The sequence below is a fragment of the Ctenopharyngodon idella genome, chromosome 10, assembly GCF_019924925.1.
Source record: "Ctenopharyngodon idella isolate HZGC_01 chromosome 10, HZGC01, whole genome shotgun sequence".
NCBI classification, from domain to species: Eukaryota; Metazoa; Chordata; class Actinopteri; order Cypriniformes; family Xenocyprididae; genus Ctenopharyngodon; species Ctenopharyngodon idella.
Window position 1 is genome coordinate 9,826,863 of NC_067229.1, and position 26,534 is coordinate 9,853,396.

General features: G+C 34.0%; 2 protein-coding genes across 7 annotated transcripts in view; one reads left to right on the forward strand and one right to left on the reverse strand.

Moving 5' to 3' along the window:
* Positions 1-1,201: 1,201 nt before the first annotated feature.
* On the reverse strand, positions 1,202-9,539 carry ddx59 (DEAD (Asp-Glu-Ala-Asp) box polypeptide 59). The gene is made up of 7 exons (XM_051911083.1): positions 8,635-9,539; positions 6,700-6,882; positions 6,528-6,617; positions 6,193-6,444; positions 1,906-2,058; positions 1,627-1,755; positions 1,202-1,548 (listed from the first exon to the last, which is right to left on the reverse strand). The coding sequence occupies exons 1-7, from the start codon at positions 9,373-9,375 to the stop codon at positions 1,282-1,284; spliced, it is 1,815 nt and encodes a 604-aa protein (XP_051767043.1). The 5' UTR covers positions 9,376-9,539; the 3' UTR covers positions 1,202-1,281.
* A 1,094-nt stretch (positions 9,540-10,633) lies between these two features.
* camsap2a (calmodulin regulated spectrin-associated protein family, member 2a) overlaps positions 10,634-26,534 on the forward strand; it is a 39,232-nt gene continuing 23,331 nt past the window's right edge. For 5 of the 6 annotated variants that reach the window (XM_051910651.1, XM_051910652.1, XM_051910654.1 and 2 more), the window contains exons 1-2: positions 10,634-11,218; positions 18,903-19,162. In XM_051910651.1, the coding sequence (XP_051766611.1) occupies positions 11,080-11,218; positions 18,903-19,162 (399 nt within the window). In that variant the 5' untranslated portion in view covers positions 10,634-11,079. The remainder of the gene's footprint in view (positions 11,219-18,902; positions 19,163-26,534) is intronic. The other variant, XM_051910653.1, reaches the window with a different exon arrangement.

Here is a 26,534-nt window from a genome sequence, read left to right on the forward strand (position 1 = left end):
AATGGGTCCAAACATAACACTTTTGACTATAAAATTGTTTTAAGATTGCCCCACATATACTTCAGTCCACAAATGTCTTCATTGTTTTATAATAACGAGTGCAGAGAGGTGAATAACCTGTCAAATTATTTAAAAATACATATTGACGTAAACGCATAACTAAAACTAACCTGCAAGTGTTGATATCCTGTCATTAAACAGTCGTTTTGTAAATTAAAAATTTTTTTGTTTACGGATTAAAATCGCAGTCATTTCTTCTTCCCGTTTACTTCCGTTTTAATGTTGAGAAAGTAACAGACTGTACATCGCTCAAAAACTCAATAACAACAACAGCTCACTATCCACACTCCGCCATACTGCCGCTCTAATTCAAAAACAGTAGGCGTGCTGTGATTGGTCAGTTCAGACTGACGCCAGGGCACGCAGTAATACCCACCAACCAACAGATGGCAGAGTTATGCGGGTGAATCTCTCCAAGCCTGAGAACTGGGTGGTTTCACCCAAAAATGAGAGGGCAGGAAATAAAGCCCTTTTGTATGGTATTAACACGAAGACATATCTTATTGTGGTAGTTTAGACACAATAAAGCGCATTTCCCACCATTTACATTACTGTAATGTGAAAAACTATTTAATTTATTTCGACTTTGGGGTAATCTTTATTTTACTGTCTTCAGTTTATGCTTAGTTTTTCAGCTTAATTTTCTTTTATAGGTTATTACTTATAGACCTTCAGGTTAGACGTAAATTTAACGCAGATAAAAACGAGGCTGTGAGGGATAGACGTAGTTTTTACAATGGCATGCACTGTATAAATTTCACAAGTCACAACTTTTAAAACTGTTTTATTTGGAAAGACGTTATTAAATTCCTCACAGCCTCGTTTTCATTCCTGTCGAAAATTAAATATGGCGCTACACTGACTATATCATTCTTATATCATTTTGGCACTGTATTTTTAATTTTGACAAATTCTCTGTAATTTATAGTCTAATTTAATATCTAAACATTTTTTTCAATATTTTAAAAATATTTCATACTAAATGAAATATAGTATGACTTACTGTATATGATACAGTAGCCAATTAACAGGTTTTTACCATAGTATTTTTACATTCTTTTCCATTAACTTTACTAACAATTTCAAAATGTGGGGTGATGTGATTATTGTGCATGTTATTACAATGGAAATCGTCAGAAGGGACATTTGCTTCGTTAATTTATTGAAAACACAAATTACAAAAGTTGCAACAAAACCTTTAACAATAAATATATTTGCTGGTTATTTCCTAGCAGCTCTTTTGTCATGCTTCCTGATAATGTCGATGAGGTTGCTCTTTGTTCCGACGACGTCCTCCTCTCCATGGTTACTCCTCTGTTTGGCTCTCCTCTGCTGTTCGAACAGATGGGGTGAGTTGAGAAGTTGTGGCGGCAGTATGGAGCCGGTGGGCTTCACTCGGTTCACAATGTCCAAAAACAGCCGTTTGTTGTTGTTATTCATGAAGGTGATGGCGGTGCCTCTGTGCCCCAGTCTACCAGCTCGGCCAATCTAAAAGGTTCAAACATAGTGTATCATTAAAGAAATGAACCTTCAATGTTTAAGTGTTTTATATATAACACTTCATACCTGATGAACATATTCATCCATGTTAGCTGGCATGTCAAAGTTCACTACCAGCTTAACATTGACCAGGTCCAGCCCTCTTCCAAGAATACCAGTGCTGACCACTACTTCAAATTGACCCTCAAGTAGACCCTAAAAAACACCAACATGTGGGAAAAGACGGAGAAGCAGTTTGGCTCTGGGAAATGATCGAAATATTTAAATTGTTTGTGGGAAGTTCAATATAAATTATAATTTTGGACATTTGTGGGCTGCTTTTAAAAAATATATTTTTTGCATTACCTTTACAATTTTGTTGCGTTCCCACTGCGTCTTGTCCGAGTGGATGGCGACTGCGTTTAACCCCATGACCTTTTGCACAGCTTCACACAGCAGATCGGCCCCAAGTTTGCAGTCTACGAATACAACCACCGGCGGCTGGTAGAGCTTTCTGTCCTGTGAACACACAAAAAGCCATAATTTAGATAATATTCTACTAAAACAAACCCAATAAATCTACTATAAACGAAAATTATAGCAATTATGCTAAAATATATTAAATATAAAATTAATAAAATGCATTTATTTATGTATTTATTTACTTATTCATTTACTTAATTTCACATTCATATTATTGATGGGCAATTATTCTAAAATATTACGCATAATATTAATGTATTTATCTATGCATGTATTTATTTATTAGTTTATTTAATTTCACATTTATAAATTTATTTTTATCAATTATGCTATTTAATATTTTTGATGGATTATTCTAAAATATGAAATAATACAAATAAAGAATTGTATTTGTTCATTTCATATTTTTCAATTCATATTATTTATCAATTGTGTTATTTCATATTTATGAATTCATATTTATTAGTTGTTATACAGTATGTCTGATGGACAATTATTCTAAAATATTACTTATTATACTAACATATGTATGTATGGATTTATTTATATGAATAGCTTGCTGGGAATTTTTTGTCCACATGTTGTGATTTATAAAATGCTTTCCTGCTTTGTGTCAATGGTAGGCCGTTGCTACTTTTCCTGGAGCAAAGCCATTTGAGGACCCGCCCATTTCCTCTGGAAAGGAGGGTAAGACACAACAGCAAAGATTGCCCCACAGACTTCCACTGTAAGTGCACTTCTGTCAACAAGTCTGTCGACTATGGAAGTTCTTTCCTAACAAAATCAAAATGAAAATTCAAATGCTTAAAAATATCAAATAATAAATCAAATTTTCAAAACAGCTGCTCAAATTATAAATCAAATGCTCAAATGCAATTTCATTTCCTCATTCGGGGAAGCATGAACTGTATCAAAAATCAAATTTGTATTTGATATTTAATTTTCATTATCAACCCAGTATAAACCTGTCATAAATCAAATGCTTAAATTATAAATCAAATGCTCAAACCAACATCGAAAATGGCAAATCAAAACCATGTAAAAGGCGTGAACACAGTTCTGGCACATTCTGCAAAACAGTAGTTTTCATTAAAGTCAGTGTAATATACAAATTGTAATCTGTAATCTATCTATCAATAAATAACATTAATGATAAATGATCAGTAGGCCTATGAGAACAAAGAACTGTCTGTCTTGTCTGCACTTTTTTCATTCCTCCTCTAAGTGCAGCCGCCTACTCTTGCCTACATTTCAGGCAAGGCTAGGCACATCTCAAACAAGCCTTCTTTCCCCAGACGCGCGTCACATGTGCGTGTCCACTGGCGCGGAGCAGAGCGAGCGTTTTTAATTAATTCCAGTGAATAAAATCCTCCCACCCCATGTCATCGTCCATCGCGATGGTTCACTATCGACATCACCCAACCCTAGTAACCACTACCTGATAGTCAATTCAGAATGTTGCAAATAAGAATGGTGCATTTTCTATGAATATTTGATTACTGTACCGTATTTGTCTATTACATTTACATTTGCCAAATAAATCATCTGCTAGCTATAGCCATGGTAGGTCTCTGACTAAATACTGATAGGCTACCTAGAGGTCAAAAGCAATAAAAAAAAAAAAAATAGGTCAGTATTATTAAATTGCAGTCAAAGATTTTGGATAGCTAGTTTGGCGCAGAATGGCTGTGGTAGGGGGGCCTAACCTCATATTCTTTTATAGGGCCCAAAATTGCTAGCGGCACCCCTGATGATACGCAATAGGTAGGATTAGTGGTGTGGGGTAGGGGCATATTATACGTACGCCAAAAGTGCGTATCATATAATGCACGCCAACAAATTGCATATCATATGCATGCCTAAAACTGTGTATTAAATGCACATCAAACACATGCTTATCATATGCACACCAAAGTTTTGTTCTGCGTATAAATAGCACGTCAAATGAGATCGGGCTCGCATTCAGTGATATGACCGTCAAAACTGGCAACTCAGCGGTGAGTCAGTGTCATGACGTACAGTAAGGGCAGAACAAGTTTAAATATCTTTTCTAGTTTACATTTCCATCTTGTAATGCCGCTGTTTTGGGTATTTTTTAAATTCAAATTATTTGTAAAATAACAGAAACTTAGAGTTTTTAATGGGTTAAGAAGCAATATGGGAAATGGTTGTGTGGAAGCTTATCATCAATGTTATAATAAACGTTCTATATAAGTTATTTTTTGGTTATTTAATGATAACCACCCTGCATCATTCTGGGAACGTTATTTTTGGGTTGCAAAAAGAAAACCTAAAAAGAAAGTTCCCAGAATGTTATTTGATTCTCAAAATAAAAAATAAAAAAAAGGAAACCAAATACTAACGTTAGGGGAACATTCTGTTTTTGCTGGGGCCCAGCTAAAAAAATTTTGGTTGCCAGAACGTTAATTTTTGGTTCCCAGGATGTTCTTTTTTAAGGTTTATTTTTGGTTAGCCAGGAAAGTTTTCTTAACAGAAATAGAATGTTAGTTTTTGGTTTGTAGAATGTTATTCTAACATTCTCCTAATGTTATTCTAACATTATTATAAACATTATTTTTGGGAATGTTATTTTTTGAAAGAAAACCTAAAAAGAACATTCCCAGAACGTTATTATTTGATTCTCAAAAAAAACAAATAGAACGTTAGTTTTTGGTTTGTAGAACGTTATTCTAACATTCCCCTAACATTATTCTAATGTTCCGCTAACATTATTATAAAGTTCCCCTAACTTTATTATAACGTTATTTTATCGATCCTCTAACGTTAGTTTAATGTTCCTATAATGTACTTCTAACGTTCCCCTAACATTATTCTAACGTTCCCCTAACGTTATTCTAACATTCCCCTAATGTTATTATAACGTTATTATAACGTTCCCCTAATGTTATTTTAACAACCCTCTAACATTATTTTAAAGTTCCTATAACGTAATTCTAACATTCTCCTAACGTTATTCTAACATTCCCCTAATGTTATTATAACATTATAACGTTCCCCTAACATTATTTTAACATCAATCCATCCAGCAAACCCGCAGCCCGGTATAGTATAGTAATAGCCCTGCTTGTTTTTAATGTTTTTATGAAATATCTGTATTGACTGCATGATCATATCACCATATTATTTACTGCCATGCGAGCCACAAATTAAAGCTTGGCGAGCCACAGGAGGCTTGCGAACCACGCAATAAGTAACACTGCTCTAGTCTGATTGAAATCTGTGGGTCATCACAATTCTGTTGGTATTGACTTGTTGATACACAAAATAGGTGCAAAAAATTAATGGCCTATAGGCCTACTGATCATTTATCATTAATGTTATTTATTGATAGAATCTATACACTTTGTATAATACACTGACTTTAACGAAAACTACTGTTTTGCAGAACATGCCATGCCTACTGTGTTCACACCTTTTACACGGTTTTGACCAGTGGATGTCACTAGCATACCACTCCGTTCTGGTCCGCATGCTTTGAAGTAATACAAGAGACATATTATGAGAAATTAAGTCATTATTATGAGAAAATGTCATAATTACGAGAAAGTTTCTCATTATTATGATTTACAGAATCATATTTTTCTTAAGTGTGGCAGTTACCCAAACTGCACACAAGAAAGTCTCCTCTTCCACCTCAAAACTCCACCCACACATCACTGACACGCCTCATTTAAATTTGATTTATCATTTGCAGTGTCTGTTTGAGCATTTGATTTATAATTTGAGCATTTGATTTATGATTTGAGCATTGAATTATAGATTTAATTATGAAAGGTTTATACTGGGTTGAAAATTAAAATTAAAAATCAAATACAAATTAGTTTTAATTTGATTTTTGATACAGTTCGTGCTTCCCCAAATGAGGAAATGAAATTGCATTTGAGCATTTGATTTATCATTTGAGCAGCTGTTTTGAAAATTCGATTTATTATTTCATCTTTTTAAGCATTTGAATTTTCATTTTAATTTTGTTAGGAAAAAAATTCCATAGTCGACAGCAGGCAAATCTGTATAGAAAATCTGAATATTCTTTTTTAAAATCAAAATGTGATGCATTTCCACAGATGAATCATGCACGAAAACACCAAAAACTTGCATCAAGAAAGCATATGGGGTCAATTTTGAGTGTAGTTTCTACAGTAAACTTACATTTAAAATCTCAAAAAGCTTCTTTTTCTTTGACGGCTCCTCCACCCAGAGGACTATCTGCCGAACGTTGGCGCAGGGTTGGTTCTTCTGTCCAATGGTTATGCTCACAGGGTCACAGGTGAGACGAGCAGCTAGCTGTTCCGTTCCTGTGGGAATGGTGGCTGACGTCAACAGCGTCTGATGGTCTTCAGGGACGTGCTCCAAAATTTCAAGAACCTGTTGCTGGAATCCCATCTTCAGCATGGTATCTGCCTTTGGATGTTTGTGAGAATGATATTAATAATTACACTGATTAAAATATGTATAGATGGATGGATGGATGGATGGATGCTTACCTCATCAACCACAATGGCCCTGACATCATCCAGCCGTACAGCCTTCTGTTTCAGGATCTCAATGAGGCGTCCTGGAGTGGCTATTACAATCTGGACAAAGGAAGAATTGAACAAATAAGGTGTTGTGGATTCTGAACTGACAAACATTACCCTAAACTTTACCCAAAAGTACCTTGATCTTCTGCTTGAGTCGATGCAGCTGAGGAGGTAAAGGCATCCCACCCACCAGCAGGGCAGTTCTCATGTTGGGCAGACCCATCACCAGCTCTTTTGTCTGCTTCTCTATCTGAATGGCCAGCTCTCTGGTTGGGGTCAGGATGAGACACGTGGGACAAGATGGAAAAGCAGTTTGGCTCTGGGAAATGATCAAAATACATAAATTATTTGTGGGAAGTACAAATAACATGGACAAAAAAAAAAAAAAAGGCAACAAATGAAAAACAAAAAAAAAAATTACCCAGGACATAAAAACCTATTTTTTGTAAAATCTAATTCTTGATTAGTATATTTTTTAATTTAAAAAAAGATTAAAAAGATACTGAAAGATACTGTTTTATATATATATATTTATAACAGTAAATTTCAGTATCTTTTAAAAACAAAACAAAAAAAGCACAAATTTGATTTGTTTTTATTTATTGACAATTTTATCATTTGTAACTTATTTTACTATGTCCAAATCTCACATTATAGTAATTACACACAGGAAAAAAATTAAATCTGGAAATTAATGACTTAAAAAAAAAAAGTGAAACACATTAAATAAATAAATAAATAAATAAACTTGCCAAAATAGAAAGACTTAAGGCAAATGTTTGCACCTAAAAATGAACACTGATATGAAATGTGACATTATAGCTGTCCGGTGAATATGAGTTTTATATAACAATTGCCCTTATCTGAACTAAGCATTCTGGTTTTGAACTTTTCAGAGGAAGTGCACTGGAATTATAGACCGGTCAAAAATAGATCTACTCTTATGAATTACTCATACTGGCAGTGCACAGGAGAGCACTCACTATCTAGGGTAACAGCTGTTACCTTAAAAGAGTTTTCTATTTAAACAGGATGACCTGAGAGACAACACTGACACACAAAATTTCCATTTTCTCTCTATCTATCTATCTATCTATCTATCTGACACTATTGTGGGCTGCATATCTCAATTGAATTTTCATAATTGATGAACTTTAATGTTATTCACTGAAATTAAACAAAACTGAGCTAAATTGAGCTGAAAATGACACTAGTATCTTCTGTAGAGCTGCTTTACAGCTGAAACTGAAAACTGAATTTGTTTCATAATTGATTAATTTTACAAGATTAATACTGTAATTTTCCTGCTTATTAATGTGAAGCTGCTGTGAATAAATCTCCATTGTTTAAAGGGTTAGTTGACCCAAAAATGAAATTTCTGTCATTAATTACTCACCCTCATGTCGTTCCAAACCCATAAGACCTTTGTTCATCTTCAGAACACAAATTAAGATATTTTTGATGGAATCCGAGAGTTTTTTTTAATCCCCAATAGAAAGCAACATAATTACCACATTCAAGATCCAGAAAAGTATTAAAGACATTGTTTAAACAGTTCATGTGACTACAGTGGTTCAACCTTAACGTTACGAAGCGACGAGAATACTTTTTGTGCGCAAAAACAAAACAAAAATAACGACTTCATTCAACAATTTTGTCTCTCCCCTGTCAGTCTCCTACGCAGTTTACGTCGCACAGACAGTGTTGCAGCGCTTCCGTGTTTACGTCCGAACGCCGACTCAGTATTGGCTGACTCTGTTCACATGAGCAGCACGACACGTTGACTATTTTAACAATGTCTTTACCTCTTTTCTGGTCCTTAAATGTAGTAATTACATTGCTTTTCGATTTCATTAAAAATATCTTAATTTGTGTTCCGAAGATGAACGAAGGTTTTACAGGTTTGGAATGACATGAGGGTGAATAATTAATGACAGAAATTTCATTTTTGGGTGAACTAACCCTTTAAAGCACTATGTAAATACTTAAATGAGATAGTTCACCCAAAAATTAAAATTCTGTCATGATTTACTGTTCAGTGTTCAGAACAGATGTTCAGAACAGTATTTACCTGGAGTGCATGCATTACCACTGGAAGAAGGAAGGCAACTGTCTTTCCAGAGCCCGTGTCTGCAGTGGCAATCACATCTCTGCCGGTTAAACCAACAGGAACCATCTGCATCTGGATGGGAGTGGGTGCCTCATAACCGGCCTTCTTTAGGTTGAGCCTGAGTGCTGTGGGAAAGTTACAGTGTTCGAACTCTATAATGGGTCTGCAGACCTCACTTCCAGCAGTCACTATAGCCAGCTCTGTTTGAACTCTCTTAATCTGCTCCTCAGTCAGTTCAGATATGAAACTATCCTCCTTGTAAAAATAACTTTCAGTGTCAGTGTTTGACGCATTAGAGGTCTTTGAACTCTCCTGTGGATCTTTAGAAAAGACTTTCTCGCCAAAACCCAAGCACATTTTAGCTAGATGACTGGCTTTACACTCCAGGCTACAGACATCATTGTCTGTTTTATCGCAGATGTATTCTCCATATCGACCGCACATGACGCACACAGGTTCTCCCGGCTCTGGCCATCTCTGGTTCTTCTTGAAGGACTTCACTGGTTCCTCCTCTTCATCTGGTTCTTCAGTCTCTGTCTGACTGGGCTCCTCCTCTGTTTCAATATTCACAGTCTCGTCTGGAGGACAGATGTCAGATGGAGATGTAGAAACGGTGTCTTCAGGTGTCGTTTTGCTTCTCTTGGGCTTCTGCTGATGGGACTCAGGGGCTCTCTTGAGCTTCAGCGATCTCGGCATAAACATTTTCTGCCCGCATTCACCACACAGATACTAACTAAAACAAAACAAAAGAAAAACGATGATTATGTATCTTTTGGAAACGCTTTATTTCAGAGAACCCTAAATCTGTGGACTGAATTGCTTCTGAAAAGTCGCGCAGATGTGACGTCATATAAACAACCGTCAAGCTGGGCATTGTAGTTTTTAAAGATTAAAGAATTTCAATATTATTATATACGTTAGTATTATACTTATTATATCAGTTCATAATATATCATTTAACTACTAATATTATGATTTTTATACAGCATATATTTATGTATATTTTCATGTATATTTCACAAGATTTAAAGGTTAGTAAGATTATTTTCCTTTATTGAGACAAACCTGAATTTTAGATTTATGAAATTCACCTGGACAAAGTATTATACTGAAGTTTTAATGAATGAAATACGACAGCATTGTACTTATTATAACTGGTTATAAATAATAATAATAATAATAGTTTTATATAATAATTTATTACATCAGTTAATAATATATAATTAAAAATATATTAAAATGTAACTTTTAAAAAGCATATAAGTCACGTATAAAAGTTCATGCATATTCGGCAAGACTTGAAGGTCAATAGGATAATTATTTTACTTTATTGAAAAATATTTAACTTTGTGAAATTCACCTGGGCCATGTATTATATTGTTTTGTGTTTGTTAATGGAATACGACATTATTGTACTAATTACATCTGCTTATAATAAATAATAATAATAATAATTATTATTATTATTATTATTATTATTTCACAATATGTTTTGAAGTTATATATCTGTAGGCCTACAGAACATTGAAGAACTAAGGGTCACTAAAATGATAATTTTATTATGAATTATATATTTTATATTTTGGCGAACCGCGCATGTGCAGATGGGTCAGCAGTAGACTCGAGGTGGATATTGTATTTTCAACAAGGCCTATTATTTATTTATTTATTTATTTATTACCGGTAGACCAAATTGTGAATTTCCCCTTAAAATGGGATGAATACAGTTTATCTAATGTAATGTTAATGATTTACGACAACATCACACGCTTTTACTATTAATAAAATACAATAAATTGCATAACGAATTAGGAAAAAATGTGTTCTGATTTTATTTATGTTTATGTGTGTATATAGAGCATATTAATAATATCTATGTTATAAAATGTCACTGGATCCCATTTCTAGCATAGTCCTCCCAATTTCTGCCAGTTTTGGATTGTTGGCGTGTTGGGCGGAGCGCGCATGCGCAGATGGCTCAGTCTCACACACTGCTGCAGGGAGACCGCAGGACGCTGGATGAATAGAGGGAGAATAACCGTAAATATCCAGATGGGAATATGTGGGCAGAGCATGGCGAGGTCCTAAAGAAGACAAAGACTTTTTAGATAGCTCTTTTAAATCGGAACATGAGGGATTATTAAGGAGAAAAACAGCTGAATTCAAATGGGGTACCAGAATGGATGAAGCTGTATGGGCAGAACCCCACTTTTATTACCGGATCGGAGCGAATTTGATGTGAAAATAAGCCCAACCGAGTGTTTGAACAGCGATAGGACACATGTATGTTACAAAATCTGATATATATGTGAGAGATAAAAAGCAAAAAGTCAGATTTGATGCATTGAATTCCTTCGGAGAGATGTCATCGTTGTAAGTACTGGATGTGACACTGCAGCTGTGAATATGGGAGATCTGACCGACTCCAGGGATCCGAAAAAGACTTTCATTGTTCCTGCCATCAAGTCTTTTGAACATTATGATTTTAATAGAGCTAAAATCAGAGCAAGCCTCACATGGCTGGTGGCCAAAGCCTTTGGTACAGGTAGGTGGCGTGCTTCTCTTTCTCCACCATCATCTTTGTCTCTTGATTTGATTGCCTGTGTGTTGCTTTGAATACATTTGATATCAAATAGAAATAAAACCATATTTAAAATATGAATGCGTATTATAATAAAATATTCAGAGTGTTAATGATTGCATTTTGCTCATGCAGTGAGTCTGACAGGATTTTGTATTATATTACATAATATTAGTATTCAACAATTGCAATATATAATTTTCATAAATAGCTGTTGTTTATTAATTTTATCCAGTACTTATGGTGTAATGTAAACAAAACAAGTTCTGCCATGCTTTTGTAATATGTAACATGGTTACCTTGTAAATAACCTGGTATATGAATATGCTAACCGTTCATTACTGTGGTATTATGTAGTGTTGGCAGAATCATTATTAAACATGATACACTTTATACAACATATACACAATATTTTTGTTTGTATATATAAAACATGGTCATGTAATGGCCTTTCTTTATCTGTAAACTCAAACCCTTATGAAATTGAAGTACACTTTAGCATACTTTTAAAAAGAGTACTTATTACAGAAATAGCCTACTTTAAAAGAATATACTTAAGTGCCAACTGAATGTAATGTTTCCAGGCACTTAATTGAATGTTATTTGTAATTTAATGAAAATGTATTATAGTTTAAATTTATATTACATGCAATTAGTTGAACTTAAGAGTGTTTTGTTTTGTTTTGTTTTTTGACCCACTTAAGTAGGACTTAAGTACATCTCCATCCTCCAGTTTTACAGACAAGGCTTAAGCCTGGTCCCAGACTAAAATGTATGTTTTACCTGTCTACAGGCATATCCTAAAATATGTCAGTGCCATTGTTTTGTCTCAAAATGAACACTAGTAATGTTTTTTTTTTTTTTTTTCTAAGGCACATTTATAAAAGCTACTTAAATGTCCTAATTCAATTAGGGCCTAATCCTGGCTTAATCTAAGCCCTGTCTGTGAACCCAGGCCTATAAGTGTAATTTCATAAATACTTCTTTGTCTTTTGAAATATGGTTAAAGTGTACTGCAGCTGAATGTACCAACAATAATTTCAGTAAATTAAAATATACTTTGATGTCATTTCTATTGAGAATTGTATGTCATTTATTAACCCTTTGGTGCTGCTCGCGTGGCGGTCAAAAACAAGGTTTTTTATTTCAGTATTTCATATTTTGTATTTTAGTAGATTTTATGGTACTATATTATATTTATGGAACAGTTGTGATCCATTTAAAATTTCCAACTTAAAATGTCGTAAATCTTGAACTCTTTGGAGCACACACTTAAGTTTGGTCTCTTTTTAAAGAGGACACTTTGCAGATAATTGCTAAAAGTTAAAAAGTTTAAATTTATTATAATGAAAAATGCACAAAAATACTATTTTAAAATTTTATAGGAAATATATTTTCCATAACATGTTTTACTCTTAAACTGTGAGAAAATCAAAGCCATAAATCTAAACAAGTTGTGTTCTAAATTTGAGGTTGATATTGAGATTGAGCTTTTAGTAAGATTTTGTTTGGGTGCAGTACCAAAAGTTTCCACTAGATGAAATTCGTCTCACATTCATTTCCAATGTGGTCATTTTTGACTGTGAACAGTACAAGTGTGAGTATGTTTTTCAGGACCCTTTAACCTTTTCAAATCATGTCCATGATTTTTTTTGTGTGTGTTCACATAGCAAGTGCCAAAACCTCTGCCAAGTTTCGTACCATTCCGATGAAGTAAACATTTCTAATTAAACAAAAACGTTTGAAAAATGACTGAAGAGCACCAGAGGGTTAAATATATTTGCAATAACACATTTGCTATGATGAAGTTGCAATTTAGTACATTTAAAATATTATAACTTTAAATGTAATATTGAATAACACACCACAGTTAATCAAGCACTTTACATGTACTTTAATATTTAGTATACTAACCCTAACACCTTACAATAAGTGTACTTCTTTAAAGCACAACAAAGGATTATTAAAACAATTATTTAAAATGTACTTTAAAACTTATAATTTTTACATATTATTACAAAGTGCACTTTATTTTTTAGAAATGTACTTAAGTGTGTTAAGAAACATAGTCATGAAAGTGTATCTGAAAGTGTGTCTGCAAGTACATTTTTTTTTTTTTAAATACTTTTAAGATTTGAAGTACTCTACAAGTGCACATCCAATACAATTAATCACACTTCTTTTTCACAAGGGAATTGACTTTAAGTGCAACTTGATATCAAAATATCAGTCAGAATACAAAAACCAAAATGTGATATATTGACATTGACATTGTGGTGAACATTGTGACAGAATGTCAGCTTATAGTTGGTCACTTTGTGTGCTAAATTTGACCATATGATGCACATAAATGCAGTTAATGAAGTTAATCATGTTCATATTCAGTCAAACCAGTACAAGCTCGATATCTAGTTTGACAGATTGACATCCATGTTTATTCACTAGCTAGTCACTGAGCTCAGCTGTATGTTTGGTTTAACAGTGCAGACCCATTGTGATTGGCTAACTGATGTAACCACCGGCCATCTGGTCTCCTTTAGGTCCTCTCATTAAAATGTGCAGTCAGGTCTTCAGGCCCATGTCAGAGTGGTTATTGTTTAGCATCTCTGATTTAAAGTGACCTTAAATTTAAAAAACAAGACACTGAACTCTAGGGTGAGGATATGAAAATGTTTAGTAGTTTGATTGACAGGCCTTATTGACCCGTTTGTTGACTTGTCTTGAGGTGTAACCTTAGGACAGATGATAGTAAGGGGGTTAAAGGCTACATTTCTCCTTACAAAGAATGATTTAATCATCGCATTTCAGACCACAATTGTAATATTTAAAAACATAATGTAGCAGGGCTTTAAACGAATATATGTATGATGCTGCGCCAGACTAATTAAAATGAAATACAAGCGGTTGTTTGGATGAACAGAGAGTGGTCAGCTTAAAGTCTATAAAAGCTTTTCTATTGATCCATTTTGGTCAGTTGGGACAGTTGGAGATAATGAATTGGTCATTTAATGGCATGCACTCTGAATTCCCTGAATGTATTCTTTCTTGATTGCATATTGGTTTCTGAAAACTGAATGGTTTATTACTTGTTTATTGTGAAAATGAATGTGTGTGAAATAAACTTCAAAGTGTGGAAAACTTAACTGACATCTCTCAAACAGAGAGAGCTGACACATCACAAACACACTGTATAAAAGGCACAGCTAAATGTCACTTTTATTGTAGTGGGTTTATGTGAATAATGTGAAAAGTTAATTAAATTATTTTAATAAATTTAATTGTTATTATTATTATTAATTTAAAATGATAAATTATTAAATCATGATATATTTTGTCAATTTTAATAAATAAATAAAAATGATCTAATAGTTTGCAGTTTAGGCCTGGCTTTCAATTACACAGTAATGCTGAATTGCTATAATTATTCACTTTATCCCCCCTAATAAAACAAACAAACAAAAAAATCTATTTAATAGTGGCTTCAGCATCAGTATCAGTGACCTTTATTCATAGCACTTAGTAAAAAGATGGCAATAAAAAAAAATATTTTAAATACTGTCTTTATGTTGTGTCCACATTAATTTACAGATTCAATATGAAAATATATTTTTGATAACAAAGTGTAATATTGGGTGGGATTAATCATGAAATCTGTATGATTATTTAGATTTTTTTTTTTAATCAGTTGACAGTCCTATATATAAATATAAATAAATATATATTAAATATTTTTTTGTCAGATTTGCCCAGATCTGCTGTGTATGCGATTTATTTTCAGATGCAAAAGTCATATGCAAAATATTCAAATTTAATTAAAAAAATTTATCTCTAAATCTATCATTTTTTTATGTATACTTGCTGTATTTATGTACTTAAAAAATGTACAATAATCACTGTTTTTACAACATATTTTAATAGAAAATATTTAAATGCATCAATACATAAACAATACATCACAAAAAACAGCAGTTTTTGCCTAAACATTTTTTTAAACGTTTTTATGTTTTCCATCAAAAATGCCACGCAAAGACGTTGTGACAACACAAATGAATCGTTGAATCTGATTCACTTTTGAACAAGTTCACAGATGTAACCAAATGAATCGGACTCACAGAAATTAAAGCGATAGTTCACCCAAAAATGAAAATTTTCCCATGATTTACTTACCCTCAAGCCATCCAAGGTGACTTTTTTGTCTGTCAGACGAATACAGTTGGAGATATATTTAAAAATATCCTGGCTCCTTCAAGCTTTGTAATGGCAGTGAATGGGGGGGTGCGATTTTGAAGCCAAAAAAAGTGCTTCATCCATCGTAAAAGTAATCCATACAGCTCCAGGGGTTAATAAAGGCCTTCTGAAGCGAAGCAATGTGTATTTGTAAGAAAAATATCCATATTTAAAACTTTATTAACTATAACATCAAGCTTCCGGCAGACGGCCGTACGCATCGATTTATGCTGAAAGAGTAACCTCTGACGGGACACAGGATGTAGGAGTAGCGTAAGCTTAGATGTCTCTCGCGGTTCAAACAAATATGGCTGTGCAACAAACTGAAGCTCCTCTTCTCTTATATCGAAATCCTCCGACATTTCTCTTTAAAACTATCATTTTAGACTTCTAATTAGTGACCGGTGTTTTGTTTTGCTCTATCCTCTGCGCTTCCGCGTTCGTCATTGTGTCATACGTCGGGTCAGAGGTCACTCTTCCACCGCAAATCGATGCTTACGGCCGTCTGCTGGAAGCTAGTTATTATAGTTAATAAAGTTTTAAATATGGATATTTTTCTTACAAAAACCCATCGCTTCGCTTCAGAAGGACTTTATTATCCCCCCGGAGCCATGTGGAGTACTTTTATGACGGATGGATGCACTTTTTTGGGCTTGAAAATTGGGCCCCCCTTTCAAAACCATTATAAAACTTGGAAGAAATAGGATATTTTTAAATATATCTCTGATTGTGTTCGTCTGAAAGAAGATAGTCATATACACCTAGGATGGCTTGAGGGTGAGTAAATCATGGGATAATTTTTCATTTTTGGGTGAATTATACCTTTAAGTGTATTAAAATCATTGGAATATTTACAATATTGCTTAATTGTATATTGCCAGCTAAATCATTGTGAATATATCATGATTATTCAATGTATTGTTCATCTTTAAAGTACAGAATATAAACACCTGTGTAGTTCCTCTCTCCCCTTCTGTGTTTCTCCATCTGTCTTTGATGAGGCTCGTGAGGAGCTCCTGGCTACATACGTATGGCAAGGGAATCGATCAGCCTCCCTATTGTTGCCATGCCAACCACGGTCTGGCAGTCATATTTTTGACTTACATTGTCAACGCCTTGTGGCTCTGATACCATCAGTGAAATGTTTGATCTATTGTTTTATGATATAGACCCATTTTAAAACCTTTCGTGAAAGCTATTAAGTAACATTTCAGGTAGTTTCCTTTTTTACATATTGTCTATGTCTCGAATGAAGACATTCATTTGTACAGAGTGGTTCAAATTTGTTTTATCATTATATCACAATCAGGTTTAACGCAGAAAATTGAAACCATGTGCAGGTAATAAGGATGTGTAAGGACGCAAGCGTTCTCTCAAACTCTCACCCGTCTCCATAAATAGCTAAACATCTCGGTTCTCCATGGATACGGTGACCTCATTCGGATCTGTGAACCCATTTATTCTGTCAGCGTGATAATGATATTTTTGATATTGTAGCTGTACGGCAGACACCGTCTCACTTCTTTTAAGGGCTTTCTCCTTTTCCTCATCTCCCCGGGTGAGAGTAAATTATTGCACTTGCACTGAGGATCGGAAAACACCAAGCCGAGTTTTAGCTATATTTAGCTGTTCCAAAGATGAAAAGTACTTTGATCTTTGAAATTCAGAAGAAAATCTCACTGACTCAGCTGTCTGCTATGATATAACAGAGTGAAGGTGTCTTAATGGGTGTGGAAAGTATTATTAATCAATTTCACTATCTTTTTTTTGTCATTTTTGTGATCAAAATGGCAAATTTTGTGGCAGTAATTTCCAGAATTTTGTGGAAAATTTGCAATATTTTTTATATATATATATAAAAAATATTGCAAATTTTCCACAAAATTATATATATAGAAAAAAATTGTTTAATCATTAAATAAATAAAATGTTTATTTTTTTCCGTCTTGACAAAAATTGTGGTGCAAAAGATAAAAAAACATTATTTGTTTTGTTATTTTTGTAATTTTATTTTATTTTTGTTGTTAGTTTTATTCATGTTTTTTTATTAAACAAATTTGTCAATAACTTAAAGTGGTACTGAGCTTTTTGCGATTATTTTGCAGTTAAATGGCGAATAATGCTGGATTGCAAAAAAAAAAAAAAAAAGTGACTTTTGTCAATTTTGCAGAATTGTGAAAAACTGGAGGGCTGATTAATATGATGATTATTTGACATACAGGCATTCATTCATTCATACATGTTTCTTTATTACACAAATTTGTCAATAACTTCAAGTAGTACTGTGCTTTTTGGCGAATAATGCAGGTTTGCAAAAATTTTGTTGATTTTGTGTTGTTCCACAATCACAGAATCGCCAAAAACTGAAAAGGACTAATGAATATGATTAATATTATGTATTTAGGTTTAAATACTAATGCTGATAAGATGATAATTCTGTTTATGTAATGGCCAATAACCGATAAATAGCCGATATTAAAATTTTTTTGTCTGAATAAATGAAAAATAAACCACCAAAAACTAAAATCAACGTTTTTAAATGCTACAAGTGAATTTTGTGCCTTATTTTGTCATCCATACATGTTTCTTCACACAAATTTGTCAATAACTTCAAGTAGTACTGTGCTTTTTGCAATTATTTTGCAGTTATGTGTCAAATAATGCATGATTGCAAAAAATATTTTGATTTTGTTGTTTTGCAATTGCGAAATTGTAAAAAACTGGAGGGACTGATTAAAATAATGAATATTATGTATTTAGGTATAAATACCAATGCTGATAAGCCAATAATAATCTTTATGTTATGGACGACAAAATTTTTTTTTAAATAATAATAATATTTTGTCTAAATAATAATAAATAAACAACTAAAAACTAAAATCAATCTTTGTAAATGCTACAAGTGAATTTAGGCATCACAACATTATAATGTACAGTATGAAGATTTGCAGAATGATAATATTTAACTGTTATTAAATTGTTAAAGTGAGTGTTAAGCCCCTGATATACTTCAAGTGAAATCAAAGAATGAATTGGTGTGACATAATGTTGAAATAAAGTGTTATATAAATAAACCTGACGTGATTTACTGGAGTGCTGAATTGCAGAGCTGGTGCAAACATATCCACATCACTATAATCAGATGCTTTCTTAACTGCTGTTTTCTCACCACTGTCATTTTCGCTGAATGTTATTTTGTTATTGAGAGAAAAGCATGCAACACATATTTACATATTCATCTAAACGCTGCTCTCAGCAGTGTGAGCAGCGTCGAGATCTTCGCTAACAGTATACCGCTGGTCGCGTATTTTGAAATTTGTTTTCCCCATAAACGAAGAACGAAAAAGAACTTCCCTGTGAGTATATCGGGGCCTTTAGATGGCAGCAATGTAACGGTAACTGTCCTTCTGTCTTCTTGCAGACAATGTTCCAGAAGAACTGAACGAGCCCTTCTACAGGGACCAGTATGAGCAGGAGCACCTGAAGCCTCCTGTAGCCGGCCTGCTGCTGTCGGCTGAGCTGTACTGCCGAGCAGGAAGTCTGATTCTGAAGAGCGACGCCGTCAAACCTCTGCTGGGTCATGACGCCGTCATCCAGGCTCTGGCTCAGAAGGGCCTGTATGTCACCGACCAGGAGAGACTGGTGACTGAGAGAGACCTGCAAAAGAAACCCATTCAGATGGTGAGAGAACATTTCATGATTTACACTCTCTGATTTCTTATTTGTGACATTTGGTATTCTCTGATATTATGCTTAAATAGCAAAAAATTTGATCAGATTTTTTTGACATTCAATTCAGACCACTTTTGAATCTGGTTCTAAATTTGTTACATATCCGTCTATTTCAGGAAAATACAACACAATGACAACAATTTAAGTGAGCTTTAGATGAAGATATTCTAAATATTGTCCGCTATTCGATATGGTACAGAATCAGATATCTCACCTCCCTAGGAAATACATCACATTATGGCAGTAAAATGTGTTGTTTCCGTGTTGTCTTTACACCAAAGCAGCTTTTGAAAGGCCCGGAATGTGGTTTGGATAGACAACTCATAATTCTCTCCCTGTTTTATGTCCTTTATGTTGTCACATTGTTTAATTGAAGACGTATTTCAGGCTCATAGCATCTGCTTTAAAGATATAAAGAGTGCTGTTGTTGTGTGAGTGACTTCCTGTTGATATTTAATTACCGCGCCGCTGTTTGTAGTGCCTCTGGCTTCCTCAGCCTCAACGGAGCACATATCATCGCAAACAATCTCTTCGCTGTGTGAATAATGATTTTGCATAGTGCCAATAATGATTCTAGTTACTGTATTCTGTGCTCCCCATGACAAATTGATTATTTTTATTATATTAAATGATCACGTTGCTCTGCTGATTGTTATTTCTGTACAATTTAGAGTCCCAGAGCTATTGTTTTCACATGTAGCCGAACGCATTGCTGCGCTCATTGATTCAGGCCTGTATGGCTTGATCTCTTCTACGAACCAATGAACGTTTCAGCACCTTGAACTCAGAGCCCACAAATCCTCATTAGCGTCAGAAAGTCGTCCATCTGTCTGCTGTTCTACACCAGCTCTGCTACAGTAAGCCGTCTGACTACAAGATCTGTCACTCTTCCCGTGCTCAACTTTAACCTGTTTAGCCTCACGCTTGTGGGTTGTTTGGCTATGGCTTTGTGGCAGTCCTGTTTAAAGAAAATACTGCAGTCGTTACATCGTAGTCTGAACGTAGAAATGATTTATGCTTCCGTTGGGTTATTATTGCTAGAATAATGGTGTCGTAAAACACCAAATCTCGATTTCTTAGCTGCATTTTGGCTTTTCAACTAATAACTAAGTTAAACCCTAGATTATGTTGGAGCTTTGGCACTGCAATTGGTGCTAATGTAGGTGCTAATGTAGGTTACTTGGGTTTGGGTCTTGCTTGTGAATTTTATAAATAAAATAGCCACACAAAAACCTGCATCACTGAAAATGATGGATTGTATTGGCCTATATTAGTGTTTTTAAATTATGTCTGCCAGTTTTTAATTAATTTGTAATTTAAAATATTTTTATATTTTTGTTTTGAAAGTAGCAAACAGTTAATGTAAAAATAAAATTGATTTAATAATTGATAAAACTGACAGTTATTGAACTGAAATGAAACAACACTAAATTGAGCTGAATATTGACACGATTGTCTTCCGTAGAGCTGCTTTACAGCTGAAATTGAATCCATTTCTTAACTGATGAATTTTACTAAATTAATGCTGTAATTTTCCATGTTTATTAAAGGGTTAGTTCACACAAAAATGAAAATTCTGTCATTTATTACTCACCCTCATGTCGTTCTACAGCCGTAAGACCTTCGTTCATCTTCGGAACACAAATTAAGATATTTTTGATGAAATCCGATGGCTCAGTGAGGCCTGAATTGAGAGCAAAGCCACTGAACCTCTCAAGGTCCATAAAGGTACGAAAAACATATTTAAAACAGTTCATGTGAGTTTAATGGTTCTACCTTTAATATTATAAAGCAACAAGAATACTTTTTGTGTGCCAAAAAAACAAAATAACGACTTTTCAACAATATCTAGTGATGGCCGATTTCAAAACACTGCTTCGGAGCTTTACAAATCGAATCAGTGAATTGGAGCGCCAAAGTAACGTGATTTCAGCAGTTTAGCCGCTAGAAAGGAGATCCGAATCACTAATTCGAAAAACAAAAGATTCGTAAAGTTCAGAAGCAGTGTTTGAAATCGGCCATCACAAGATATTGTAGAAAAGTTTGGCGCACACAAAGTATTCTCGTTGCCTTATAATATTAAGTAGTCACATGAACTGTTTTAAATATGTTTTTAGTAGCTTTGTGGATCTTGAGAAGTTCGGTGGCTTTGCTCGCAATAGTGGCCTCACTGAGCCATCGGGTTTCATCAAAAATATCTTAATTTGTGTTCCGAAGATGAACGAAGGTCTTACGGGTGTAGAACGACATGAGGGTGAGTAATAAATGACATTATTTTCATTTTTGGGTGAACTAACCCTTTAATGTGAAGCTGCTTTGAAACAATATGTATTGTATAAAGCGTTATAGAAATGTGACTTGACCTGACTTGATTTTACTTATTAGTAATGCAGCAAAATTATTATTTTTTTTTTTTACCAAAACACGAATTTTAATTTAAATAAAAATAAATAAAGCTTCTGCTATTAAATTTGTAACTGGTAGATCAATTAAACCAGTCTTAGTAAAGTTCTTCGAGAGGTGGCTTGTTGCCAATATTTAAATCGAACAAATTTTACATATTGCTACTCTTAGCATCATTTTTGGTCACGGTAAGATGAGTCCACACTGCTGACATTATCTGTTGTAGCTTTTCCACATTGTGTGCATGAAACAGACGCTGAACACAGTCAAAACACACCATCTGAGAAGTACTAATAATTATTAAACATCACAGTTTCGGTCAGTGATTTTGGCACCGTTTCGAAAATTCATACTTTCGGTTGGTGAAATTTTTTATCTAATATTATTGTTGTTCTTATGTTGATTAAATTTGCATACATTTAGCACACTGGAAGTTATATTAATTATATCAGTAACTGGTTAACAGTAAGACTTTTATATATTGATATATTCATTCAATAAAAATGCTACATTTAGAGCAAGTTTACTTGGCTTATCTCCTCTGTTCTTTTGGGGTGAAGGTTATAGGACACCGCTTTCTTTTTGATGACTTTTTGAGTGCTGCTGTTTTGCAGAAACTTTCACACACATTAATAAGTTTTGACTGCACCAACTGAACGACTGCGGCGGTTTACCATCAATAATTCAGCGGGGCTTCTATTTTGGATGTGAGAGGCAAATCCTGTCAGTGTTTTGTGAGGTGATCAGAGTTTCATCTGCTTGTGTATTGAAATGTTCTTGAAAGTAAAAGGGCTTTGTCATACACTTTATTTTATTTAAATCTGCTTTTAAGGATTTAAAAGTTCACACAAAAATTAAAATTCTGTCATCAGTTACTCACATTCACGTCATTTCAAACTAGGGGTGGGCGATTTGGCATAACAAATATCTTAACACAATTTTTTTTTTTTTTTAGGAAAATCACGATTCACGATTTTTTAATGTTAGTTTTACTATTTTGCAAGTGACAGAGCAGTACAGCCAAACTAATGTAGCCTAAACTAATGTAAAAAATGTAGCCTTACAAGGTAACAAAATATAAAAGAAGAAAGAATGACAGACTATTTAGGTGGGTGAAGATGAAAATCTTCAATGTTATTAAAAATAAGAACAAATATGCACATTACAAATACAATATAATATAATATACAAATGAAATAAACAGTGCTTTATTTTTTCACAGTAAGTGTATTTAATGCGGCACGGTGGCTCGGTGGTTAGCGCTGTTGCCTCACAGCAAGGTCACGGCTGAGCCAGGAGTTCTTTCTGTGTGGAGTTTGCATGTTCTCCCCGTGTCAGTGTGGGTTTCCTCCAGGTACTCTGGTTTCCAAAACCCGTGTCCAAAGACATGCAAGTTAGGTGAATTGGACAGTCAAAATTGCCTGTGTGTGAGAGCCCTGTGATGTACTGGCCATCTATCCAGGGTGCTTTCCACTGCCTCTGGCCTAGGAAACTGGGATAGGCTCCAGCCCTATGACCTAGAAGGTCGTATAAGGGTAGGGACACACCAAACTGATGCCAAAGAACTAGCACTAATAAAAGCTGACTATGTTGTCGCCTCGCGTCGCCTGCGTCAGGAATACACATGGAAACCATAGTCGGCCGACACTTAAAATCGGTCCGACGTTGCCCGACAGCCGATCTTTGGCTTGGTGTGTCCCTGGCTTAAGGAATAAAGAGAGAGAGAGGTGTATTTAATAGTATTATTCAAGTAAGAAATTGAATAAACATGTAAAAGTAACTTCACTGTATAAATTATATATACACTGATTCTTATTAAAGCTATTAAAGTTATTCAGTGAAGAGCAGTAATTTTCTATTTGTCTTGGTGTTTGATTAACATTAATGACAAGCAGCAGCAGGTTTATTAAGGCCCTTTCACACCAAGAACGATAACAATATTTGCATCCACACCTACAAACAATAACGGTCTGTTTATTCTAAGCTTGCGCGCTGTGGTACAACGTATGAATAAAATCTTCAACTGGCAAGGCTTTAAAATGTATGCAAATATTAAACGTTTGTGATTGTGAATATGGACCTTTCTAATTTGACAGCATTTTTTTTTCTACTGTACCTTTAAGACTTATACATTTAATAAATGTAAATGACCTCTGTTGTGATTGGATGGTGATAGGTATGTTTATAGCTCTGACATTATTATTGTGACATACTTAGTTTGCACATGGGCTGGATGGACTGTGTGTGAAGTTTTGGAAATCTAACTCTTTAATTCAGTGTAAGGAAAATCTTGTATGGAAAAATGTCTTTACTGCTTTCCCTCTCTCTCTCTCTCTCTCTCTCTAGTCTCTACTGAAGAATCGTATTTGCTACTGCAGCTGCCGCCCACCCACACACAACCCCGCATTCATTTTACATTATAGACTCGCTCAAAAATACATACATACGCACACATATGCAGCTCGCACTCTCACCCACATAGTCACGCCACAGCGAGAAAAAGATGTCATAATAGTCATTGTGTTCAGAGATTCATGTAATTTAACAGCACACATAGATCTGATACAACATGTCGATTTTTATTATAATGTATCATTAAAATATTTTTTAAATATATGTATGAAATATTAATAATGCATTTTTAACTTGTGTGTGTGTGTGTATATATATATTCTTTAATACATATATGTGTGTTTTTAATTGTTTTAATAGTTCTTTAAACTTGTATTATATATTTAAGTTATATTAAAGATATACAATGAAGTATATGCATATATTTATTCTCTAATACAGTATATACAATTATTTAAATTATTTAAATTATATATTATATTTATATTATATGTGCATATATATAAAAACAAAAATGTCTGACATTATGAAATATGAAAAAGTATTATGAAATATGAAAGTGTTGTTTAATTATATTTTTAATTTATATTAATTTATATTTTATAAATAAAAAATGTTATATATATATATATATATATAGTGTATATAGCATATGCATGCATTAAAAAAAATAAATGTTCATTTATATTTAATTATATTTCTATGTAATTATTATATATTTAATATATAATGTAAAACAATTTAATCTCACTTCCTCTGTGTTAACAAGCCCATATCATCATATATGATGTTGTTGTGTAATGAGATTGTATCTTTATGTTGGTACAAACTGCTCAGCCCATAGAGATCGGTACCCCTGCATCGTTACTCTGAGAATGAATTGTGCTTAACTAAGACTAATGAATGTTTTGACAAGTGTAAATTATAAAACCAGAGATGCAAGTATGCAGCCTCTTAATGATATGACGCTATATCTGGCCCTGGCAGACAATGAGAGAGAGTCATATTTAGAGCTGTGGTCTCCTCAGGGATGGATGTTATTTACATACATGCACAGTGCGGAACTGATGATGTGACGGCACTGAGAACATTTTTACATTTCCTGAAGACATATGCTCGCCTGTTGTACAAAAAATGAACAGCGATGCGATGCAGCGACTACCTTTTGAGTCCTTTAATTACCATACTTGTATCTGAACATTTAAGTCCACACATCTGAATTTGAGCAGTCCAATAACTCAAATTTTATATGTAGTTTACATACATCTGCATGGCATGAACCCGAACTAAAGGTATTGCATTCGAGACATAGACTTCTGCATAATTCACAAACCAGCGCAGTATGCACACTTGACCTACTTCATGTCTCTTGGCATCAGTGCTTGTTGATCATGAATGGAGGCAGTACTTTTTGTTATTAGGTTCTTGTAAGTATTTAGATTTAATTTGAGTATTTTGTGCAATAATTGTTACTATACTGACGCAGGCTCCCACGGCACACATGGTGATTAGGTATCTCCTGTTTCAATGCTTTTTTAATATTCTCCTTAATTAACTTGGAATTTCTTCAAAAGATTATTGTGATTTACTGGGGAAATGTACATTTAATTATTATATAATATTAAATGTTATATTTTAGAGTAAAATGGTGAGTAAAATTATAATTAATTTAAAATTTTAGGTGAACTATTCCTTTACTTTTTGTTATTCAAAAGATTATTGTGATTTACTGGGGAAATATTAATTCTTCTGTAATTTTAAATATTGTATTTGGATGCTTGATGGTGAGTATATGATAGGGATGCTATGATCATGATTTTTGCATCCGATGCCGACTACCGATTTCTTATCCTGATCATTCAAGCTTTGTATGATATGATATGTAAGCTCTCTGTTGACCGTCACTGTTAAACCATTACTCATTTTCAGTTATTTCAAGATTAAGTGGCAAACCTAAAGGGTTAGTTCACCCAAAAATGAAATTACTGTCATTAAGTACTCACCCTCATGTCGTTCCAAACCCGTAAGACCTTTGTTCATCATGATCTTTGAAACACAAATTAAGATATTTTTGATGAAATCCAAGAGGGTTTTTTTTAACCCCAATATAAATCAACGTAATTACTGTCATTCAAGGTCCAGAAAAGTACTAAAGACATGGTTAAAATAGTCAACCTGACTACAGTGGTTCAACCTTAATGTTATGAAGCGACGAGAATACTTTTTGTGTGCAAAAACAAAACAAAAATAACAACTTTATTCAACAATTTTTTTCTCTACCCTGTCAGACTCGTATGCAGTTGATGCAGTGAAAGCAGTGCAGCTCTTCCGTGTTTACGTCCAAACGCCGGCTCAGTATTACCGTAGAACCCGGAAGCACTGCACTGCGTTCACTGCATCAACTGCGTACGAGTCTGATAGGGTAGAGAAGGAATTGTTGAACAACGATGTCTTTAGTATTTTTCTGGACCTTGAATGATGGTAATTACATTGCTTTCTATTGAGGATTAAAAAAACCTCTTCGATCTCATCAAAAATATCTTAATTTGTGTTCTGAAGATGAACG